Source organism: Netta rufina (assembly GCF_964035555.1).
Source record: "Netta rufina genome assembly, chromosome: 28".
In the NCBI taxonomy this organism is placed as follows: Eukaryota; Metazoa; Chordata; class Aves; order Anseriformes; family Anatidae; genus Netta; species Netta rufina.
Window position 1 is genome coordinate 2191492 of NC_140152.1, and position 9743 is coordinate 2201234.

General features: G+C 48.0%; 1 protein-coding gene across 1 annotated transcript; it reads right to left on the bottom strand.

The window, feature by feature from the left end:
* Positions 1-1712: 1712 nt before the first annotated feature.
* On the bottom strand, positions 1713-3916 carry RPL36 (ribosomal protein L36). The gene is made up of 4 exons (XM_084302823.1): positions 3876-3916; positions 3698-3792; positions 2331-2465; positions 1713-1843 (listed from the first exon to the last, which is right to left on the bottom strand). Exons 2-4 carry the CDS (start codon positions 3788-3790, stop codon positions 1754-1756), a joined length of 318 nt encoding a protein of 105 aa, XP_084158949.1. The 5' UTR covers positions 3791-3792; positions 3876-3916; the 3' UTR covers positions 1713-1753.
* Positions 3917-9743: the final 5827 nt, after the last annotated feature.

Consider the following 9743-nt stretch of genomic DNA (forward strand, 5'->3'; position numbering starts at 1 on the left):
AATTCGGGCAGCTGGTACTAACTCCAGTTCTTTAATGATTTGAAAACATGCTGAACCTAGCGTGAGCGGAGGATGCAAAGGGAGAAAGGCAAGAACAATAGAAACTGCAGAAGGAACACGTTGAAGTATCAAGAGGGAGAAGTGCAAAGTTGTTACTGTTAGTAACAATTCTTGCCCCTGATGTCTGCCTGCACACCTACACACGGGTAGGGGAGGCTGAGAAAGGATTTCCCTGGTAGCCTTCGAAAACTGGTCTATTGCCGAGACCAACCCTATCCCAAGGAAGCCCAGTTCAGTGAAACCAGGAGATGTGTTCTTCCTCTGGAATGTATCAACAGGACAGTTTCAGGGACAACTCCAAGCCTGAGATGGCACAAGCCTGGACAAAAAGGGCTCGAGCTCAGGGTGTTCCAGAACAGTTAAACTCCCTGCAGGATACAAAGGAAAGACAGATCCAGGCCCGTTGTTTTGCAGGACCTGACAACCACCTGAAGTGGTAAAGCATAGCTCACTATTATCACCATCTTTACTTTTTTATATGTACTTCTTGCACTAACTCCAGATCTGGGCATTCTGTGCTTTGCTAGAAAACAGGTACTGTGTTTTGCAGCAACTTCTGTCTGCATCCCCAGTTGGGCCAGTCATTAACTAGTCTTTCTCTGTCATGATCAGAGGGGCGCTGGAGTGTCAGGACAGGCAGACTTCACCACCTATTGGCAGTTATTTCCTCTCCTCATTTTCCTTTTAATGATTTACTTGTGGTTCAGTGGAACAGCCAGGCCGACATACCTAAAAGAAGGTGGGATGCTCAAAGGTGTAAGGGAAGCATCCCTTTCCTTACATCAGGTGGGACAGATGACAACACATGCTGAGGCTGGTCCCAGCTGCCTGAAGTGCAGTGAAATGGTGTAGGATGGTCACAGGTTCAGGAACCTGCCTTGACTCAAGGATGCAGCACAGCCTGGAGTTAAGGGAGAACATCATGACACCCGTACCTGATGATATCCTCTGTCCAGCTGCCACCAAATCTAGGACAGGAGCTCTGTGGAATGTAACTCCTCCTTGATGCTATACTGGGGACTTCTGCAACCACCAGGAGTCAAAAGGTAGACTTAAGAGTGGAAAACAGGTAGAGTTCACAGAAAGGAAGAAGGGATGGATTATAGCCAGGTACGTTACTGCTTGTTGTGGCAGGCTGCCGGGCAGGATGGGGGGTATTCAGCCTCAGAAGCCCTGTGCGGTTTTCTGCAACAGGATTTAGCTTTTTCCACCGTCTCTTTATGTTATGAGAGGCTCTTTGAAAGGACAGGCCTTTTCTCGGTAGACAGCGTGAGAAGGCTGTGAGCCACACTGCTCTGGAGGAGCAGAAGCTGTGGCTCTGCACATACAGAAAACATTCGCAGAGTTGCCTGCAGTCCCTGCAGGGCTTTTTCTGTGCTCTGGATGGTTTTCCTGCACTTCCCTTTCCCCTAGTGCCTGTTTTGAGAATGACGATGAACTGCCCTGCTACTGCAACAGGCACAAAAGGGATTTTAAAAGGAGTTCATCCACATTTAGGAAGGCAGAAGTTGCAGGAGGGAGTGGAAGAATAAGGGCATCACCATCTGCAGCATTTTTTCCAGCTTACTGTATCTTACGGATTCAGCATCCCCAGGAGCTACCCCAGTCCCCACAGACTGAAGCAGACAGACCATCAACAGCTGCTACACCGCTTTTGTGAGAAAGGACTTTATTGAGTTACAGACTGTACAACTCAATCCTTCTTTGCAGCAGCTTTCCTCATGGCTGCCAGGACGTTACTGAGCTCCTCCCGCTTTCGCTTGGCCCGAATGTGAGTGCCAACCTGCAGAGACGAGAGCAGTACAGTCAGCATTCATCCCAGAAAAGAGCACGGAAAAGAACCTTGTCAGACTTCAACCCCATCAACCTCAACAGGCAAGCCAGGAACTACTTAACATCACAGCTCAGTAGTATTTCTACTCTAAATTTTTGGGGGCAAGGCAGATGATGCTCTCAACTATTGGAGCTGCCTTCAACAAACTCTCAAGTCACCTGGTTAATGGTACCCAGCCTCCATCAACGCTGCTATCCTGATCCCAGCACCAGCTTTGCAAATACAAAAACAGCAAAGAAAATCTATTGCTGTAGCTTGAGGCCTTGTCAGCAAAGTATCTTTGTCTGCCACCCTCTCTCCCACTGTCACTTGGCTGCTAACTGCGCTAACTGAAAAACAAAATAAATAAACAGCAAAGTTTCCCTAGGAAAGGGCAGAAAACAAAGTTGGCAAAAAAAGTTTCTGATATCCTCATTATGGCATCAGATTGACCTACCCGTTTCTTTATGAACTTCAGAGCACGTTTATCTTTGGAAACTTTCAGCAGTTCCATAGCACGTCTCTCATAGGGTGCAAAGCCACAGACTTCCCTGATCATGTCTCGCACAAACTTGGTGTGTTTGGTCAGGCGCTACAGGAAGGGGAAAAAAATGTAAGTCACAATGAACACGAGCACTAACACAGCCAGCATCAATATTTCCATCAAAGCAGTTACAATAAAATAACTTTTGTTTTAAAGCTCGATTCAGCAACATGCAAAAACCATCCTTCTTAAGTGCCAGGATCAGTGCAGCCCTTTCACATACCTTCAAGGTTTTCAACTACCTTGGCTGCTTGCCTGCACTTCTAGCACAGCTGGAGAGGAAGCAGACTTAGCTATCTGAAAACACCTCCTAGAGAGCAGGGATACACCCTACTGGAACATCTGAATAATCTAAACCAAGCAGTCTCCAGTTGTATGTTAGTCACCTGCACTCAGTCAGCCTGGAACACTGATCATACTCACACATCAGAGCTTTCAGGAAAATATTCCCCTCAGCAAACAGAGGAGTTTGGGTGTACCACGCAGCAATGTTTCACACACAGAAACAAATCCCACACCACACAAGCAACTTTACAAAGAATGTAGGCAAACTGCTTGTACATTACTATTTAAGTACCAAAATGCAATTTAGGAATTCAAAAGAAAGTACATAGTAGTATGGTTGGGTGGAACTTGTCTTCCTGGACTGAAGGCCCGGACTGCAAAGGGCTGTGGCAAACCCTAGGTTAAGACCCCAAACCCATTATGCCGTTAGCACATCTCAGAAGACCCCTCGTAGGCTGTAAGCAGCACGGTGCTTTCAGAGACATGCTACTCTCTGCTCATTTTAGCCATAACACCTCTTATTGCGTGCATCTGCGTGCACCAACACCTTTAGATGGGGCCAAGAGGAATCCACAGTGTGTAGTGCTACACATCTCAAACACCCTGTGCAAATACTCCATTTAACCAAAGTGTGAGAAAAGATACAAACTGAATTTCTGTCACGTGCTGAACCTTCACAGCTCCCTGTATCTGTCATCAGCTGTCAGTGACATAGAAACCTGCTGCTGTTCCCCAAACAAGCAGACTAGGAAGGCCTTCGGCAGCCATCCAGCCCGTTTTCTATTTCGCTATTAATTCAGCTTAAACCGTGCTCACCTACCTTTTTCTTTCACCTTCTCGTCCACCTACCTTATTCTCCCACTACCGACTCCTCCCCCGCTAGCTCGGGGCCGCGCCTCCAATTCCTGCTCCGCTGCCAGCGACCCCCCCGGCACCCCCCCCCCCCCGGTACCTCAGGGGCCGTGCGCGCCCCACCCCCCCCGCCCCGTACTCACCCCGCGGCGGCGGCACTGGCGCGGCTTGGTCACGTTCTTCGTCACTTTATAGCCTTTGTTGAGGCCCACGGCCATCGGGTAGCGGATCGCCATGTCTGCGGGGAGAGAGCGGTCAGCGCTGAGCCTCCGATGGCCGCGGATGGAGGCGGATCCCGGCCCGGCCCGGCCCGCTCCTCACCTGCCGCTCCGCCGATGGCGCCGCACCGGAAGGAAAGACCTCGCGCGGGGCTCTGAGGCGGCACTTCCGGTGGCACTTCCGCCAGCCCGCCCCTCGCCCCGCCCGGCGGCCGCTCTATCTCGCCTCTGCACCATCGAGGTGGCGGACTGGAGGACTGGCGGGCTCCCTGAGGGGACTGAACGCAGGCACAGGAGGGCAGCTGCCCTGGGGGCAAATGGTCCTTAATTGGGAATGGCATTTGTGCCTTTCTCTGTGCCAGAGCGCCTGTAGTTTCTGTCTAGCTCGTGCTTGAAATGCTGCTGAAAGTGGCTGCTTCTCCAGGAGCTGCTGGGGAAGGTTTTTGCCTTTTCCTCTTGCTGCTTCCTCAGCTCCAGCTCCACCACTTGCAAGCCCAAAGCCCCTTGGCCTCAGGCCTTGCTAGCAGGCAGCATTAATGTTCAATAGGATGTGAGGGTTTGTGCACACTTCCAGACTTTTCAGGCTCTGTAGCAGTAAGAGGACTCGAGCAGGTTGCTGCTAAATTCTGAAGGGCAAACCAAGGAAGGAAGCTGTTTGATTTCCCCCTGATAGTTTTACAAATATATTTTAATTTTGATAAACGGATCAAATTAAACAGTGTAAACAGAAGTTTTTGAAATGAAAGCGCTTAGATTTTCCTGCCTGAACAAATCCTTGCCTCTTAGAAAGAACAGAGAGGAACACGTAGTTCAACCCAAAGAACTGTTTTCTACTTCCAAAGGCTGATAATATTTTTAACTGAAAATATTGAATTGAAAATATAAAATTGAAAACATTTCATTTTAAAGCAAATTATAGAATATAATTAAGAAGTTATTACATCTCACCATTAGATGTAAAGATCACATTAGATGTATAGATCACACAGTATAGAACTAGTCCGGATGCGAGACTCATTCCTGCTGTACCAGGGTGGTTGTTTCAACCAACACGCGAATCGTGTTTGGATTCCCTGTCACCCAGCTCATGGCATAGATTCAAGAGCTGGGGAATCTTCATCCCATACATCCTGGAGCAGGTCCAGCTGTAACTTTTTTCTCCACAGGAGGGCAGAATATTGACGGACCTGTGCAGCAGGGAAGTGACTGTCCCATAGAGACAAAAGAAATCCCGAATCTGCTTCATTCTAACGTTTCTGAAAGTCATTAAAGCAACATTAGGAATGCCAAATTTGTTATACGCACCTCTACAATCAGCCCAAATTTGGTATAATGTTTATTAAAACAGAACTATCATACAAGGCAAATAAAGCTCCATCCATCCACAAGCCCTTGTTTTCGTTCAGGAGATGTTGTATGCCCCAAGCTGGACAAGATGTCATGTCCCCTGCCTGGGGCTATTTTGGTTGCTGCCTACATCAGCTCTGGGTGTGCAGAAGGGGAACATCCACCCACTTGGTCCCTGTAGCCACCAGCCAGCAAGGTGGCTCTGAAACAAGCACTTGCCTGAAGGAGGAAGAGGCCACTGCCTTCTGTGGCCTGATTCTGCGAGCACAATTGAACCAGGATGTGCTTCGGGATGGGTATTTTCCTCCACTCACCTGGCTACTGGAATATTCCACTCATGATGCTTTCTTCTTTCCCACTCAATGTGCAGACACATCGATGTACTGCTACCAACCTCTTCTTGGGTTTCTCCTCATTTTGCCTCCCTATTCTTCACTAAAAACCCCGAGAAAAACCATCTTTCCCCCATCCTTTTAGATCCTTTGCATCCCATCATTGCTTTTACAAGTCCCTTATCACCTACTTGAAAATCCAGTCTTGCAGTTCCCAAAAGCCTCTGCCACATTCCATCAGAGGTAAATGCCTTGTCCCACATTTCCAGCATTTGCAAGTGGTTTGCATCTCAGCAGAATTTCCCCCTTTAATTAATTCCGCATTAAGTCTCCGTGCTCTTTTCCCTTATTAATTTCTCAGAGCTGTTATGAGCAAAGTCTCCATCAGGGGAGCGTGGAGGTTTTGTCTGGCCCAAGTACAGGAAGGGTGGAGGCTGTTCCCAGATGAGTAACTAATTCTTTTGCCCAAAGCTTCGGTTGGCTAGGTCAGGCAAAAAGGGCTCATAGACATTCCCAGGTGGGGATGAACCTGAGCTGGTCCCCAGAGTCGATGATTCAGCAGGCATATAAGAACACAGGTATTTAAAATCCAAGTTGTAAAATAGTTGGCTGCAGGGAAGTTTGTGGGTCTTTTCAAGTCAGATTCTTCCGAATCTCCCTTTTAGAACTGGTGACTCTAGGATGACTAATTCTTTCACTTTTACACAATGGCTGTCTGTTATGCTCTTCAAGGCAATTTTTACATGAATCAGCCATTTCGGAGAACAAGCAAGGAAAATGTGCTTTCACCACCAAATGTGGTTAATGTGGCCAAGGTTGAATCAGTGCCTTTTTTCCCTTCGTCTTCACCAACAGGTTCTCCCAGACTTTTAAGCCTACAGACAGAGATTTCTCGAGAAAATACCTACATCTCTACAGGACCAAATGAGATGCAGCCAGTGGTGCAAAGACGCCTGGCTGATATCAATGCAAGACTGCTGTCTAATTTCTGAAAGCTCATGGAAATCACTGATGATCACTGAGAAAGCACAACATTGCACCAGCCTTCAAAAAGTAGTTCCACGCATTAACTTAATTAACTTAATTGTTACATCTCCACAGAAGTGAGAACAGTCAGGAAGCTGTAGCCTGCTGCTGTCTAGCCATGGTCCACCTTCGTGTCTTACCTGTCCTTGACCAAGGCCTTGCATGTTGTAGGCATTTGCATTTGCCTGGATCCAGCCATACTTTTCTGCTGGATGTCTTCTAGAAAGCAGCACAGGGTCACTCTGCCCACTGAGTGGTTGGAAAGCTGCCTGGCGGAGAAGGACCTGGGAGTATTGGTGGATAGTCGGCTGAATATGAGCCATCAGTGTGCTCAGGTGGCCAAGAAGGCCAACAGCATCCTGGCTTGTATAAGAAGCAGTGTGGCCAGCAGGTCTAGGGAAGTGATTGTCCCCCTGTACTCAGCTCTGGTGAGGCCGCACCTTGAGTACTGTGTTCAGTTTTGGGCCCCTCGCTACAAGAAGGACATCGAGGTGCTCGAGCGGGTCCAGAGAAGGGTGACAAAGCTGGTGAGGGGCCTGGAGAACAAGTCCTACAAGGAGCAGCTGAGGGAGCTGGGCTTTTTCAGCCTGAAGAAAAGGAGGCTCATGGGCAACCTTGTCGCTCTTTATAAGTACATTAAAGGAGGCTGTAGCGGGGTGGGGTTGGTCTATTCTCCCATGTGCCTGGTGACAGGATGAGGGGGAATGGGCTAAAGTTGCGCCGGGGAGTTTTAGGTTGGATATTAGGAAGAACTTCTTTACCGAGAGGGTTGTTAGGCATTGGAATGGGCTGCCCAGGGAGGCGGTGGAGTCACCATCCCTGGAGGTCTTTAAAAGACGTTTAGATGTTGAACTTAGCGATATGGTTTAGTGGAGGACTTGCTAGTGTTAGATCAGAGGTTGGATTCAATGATCTTGAGGTCTCTTCCAACATAGACAATTCTGTGATTCTGTGACTCTGTGAGACAGCAGATCCAGGGAAACTGGTAGAGCTGGGCATCAGAAAGGCAAGAAGGAGATTGCTCATGAAGGAGGCTCAGCCTCATGCCTAAATCCAGGACACTTTAAATTTAAAGTCTACTGTCTTAGGTTAATTAACAAAAATACACACAGCAACCAGTGTGAAAATACTTCAGCACCATTCCCACAGGCAGCCAGAGGCCTCCCCTTTGAGCTGAGACCTTGTTGCTCTCAGTGCACCAATCTTGTCGGGAAGTGCTGCTTCCCAGTGCTCTCCTGGCTGTCCCTTCTAGACCTAAAACTCTTGAGAGCTCCACTCACTTCTGCAAGGATCTGAGCTGTTCGGATCTGCACTGAGGTCTGCTCTCACGTGCTAATGTGTTTTATCAGCTCACCTTCGTATGTTCTTGCAGGGTGTTTCCCCAAGTGATGGAGCTGCACTGTCTTCCAGGAAACAATTACTCACGAACGTAACCATCACAGGACTCATCATATGCGGTATTTCTGCAACTGAGATCATCACAGTTAGGGATGAAAATACCCCCATGCACCAAGAACGCACCAAGAACAGGAACAGCTAGAACAGGGCTCCGAAAAGAGGATGTGGGGACAGGAGCAGTGATAACATCTCTCTGCCATCTAAAAAGTGACTGTGGCTGTCAGACACAGAAACTTGAGATTCTGAGTGTGCCCCTCTCACAGGCACGCAGTGCTATGCTGGCACAGCTTGGGCACTTTGTCACAGTTGCCACCATTGCTCCACTGTGCTCTTCTGAGGGGACAGGAGAGAGCTAGGGAATGGGTCCCCGCAGCTTCTCTTGGTGAGATGCTGAAGGTGGAGAGGATCCTTGATGTGCAATGGGGCTGTCTGGGGAGTGATCAGAGCCAAATCAGGGTGGCCCTTCCTTGCCCAAGCAAGCTGAGGATTCCCCACTACTCGATCTTTAATAAAAACAGCCCTCCTGTGTAAGAATGACTCCACTGTCTTTGTCAGCTTTGTCTATCTCCTACATAGTGTTTGCTACGCAAGCCTCAGTGCACAGGAACGTGCTGCATCAGTCTCAGCCCAGCCAGGCTGACCTCTGGCTGGCTTCTGCTGGACTGTGTTGTTCACCATCTCCTTCACAAAGTTTTTTGCTGCTTTGAGGCAGTTAGAGACCCAAAACACTTTCTTTGATGGTGGTTTATTAGGCAAGTTTAAGCACACTTTATACAAAACACTGCTTTGCACATTGTAGAGAAATTTTTACATTGGTCTTTGATTCTTGCCATTTGAACTAAATTTAAAGAAAGCTCTGGTCTTGGTAAGTAAACTGGGGTTGAGAAAATATCACCCTGAAATATTTGGTATCTTGCAAGACTTCCAATAGCAAAATCAGAAACCAGCAGCTTCTGTCCAGAAAATAAAAATAAATAAATAAGCAAACCAAAAAAAAAAAAAAAAAAAAAAAAAAAAAAAAAAAAAAGCAGAATCCTTCTCTTATGTGACCCCATAAACAAGGGCACCAGCTGCTCCACTTGAACCAAAATCTGCCCTCTGAAGCAGTGCAAGTGCGTGGACATACAGACACACATACAGAAACCATGAAAACAGCACTCCCGAGAGGGGAAAGGCAGATGACAGTCCCCCTCTGTTAACATCACCGAACAGAGAAGCCAACGTATGTCTCTGGTGTTATGCTTCGTGCACAGGCTTCTTTTGTAGCCTTTTATAGCACAGGCACAGTGCTAAAGCCATCACCCAAGCTGTCCCATACCAGCATCTGTTCCTGAGCCCACCTGCTCCAGGAAAAACTGGACAACAACCCCTGCCTGTTCCTTGGGGCTGCTGCTGAACGATGGCTGTCATCCACCTGGCCAGTCCAATGCCTCCTCTGTCCGAGCGTAGGAACCACCTGCAGCTGCCATTTCAGGAGGGTTGCTGCTATTGCAGGAAATAATTTAACCCTTCCAGGGCTGCAAAGGTTGGTTTGTACAATCTGGGCTACTGTACTTAAACTCTGCTGCCATGCAAGGGAATGTCTTAATTTTTGATCCTCTTCTGCAATTGCATATGCCTGAGCTTTGGTCTTCCTTCCAAGTTGCTCATCACATCCAAGTAAAAAGGCTGAGCTTGGGTAAAAGGATATTGCTTGGAGAAGCAAATCTCCTTTCTTTACGTAGGGTATTGCATAGAGGAGGACTTCAGTTTCCCCTGCAGCTGCTGTACCGGTGTATCACATACTGCTTCTCCCTTCTGCCAGCACACCCTTCAGCAGTGACTTACCTCCCTATTTGCTGCTGCTGCTGAGGATGGAAAGGTTTCTC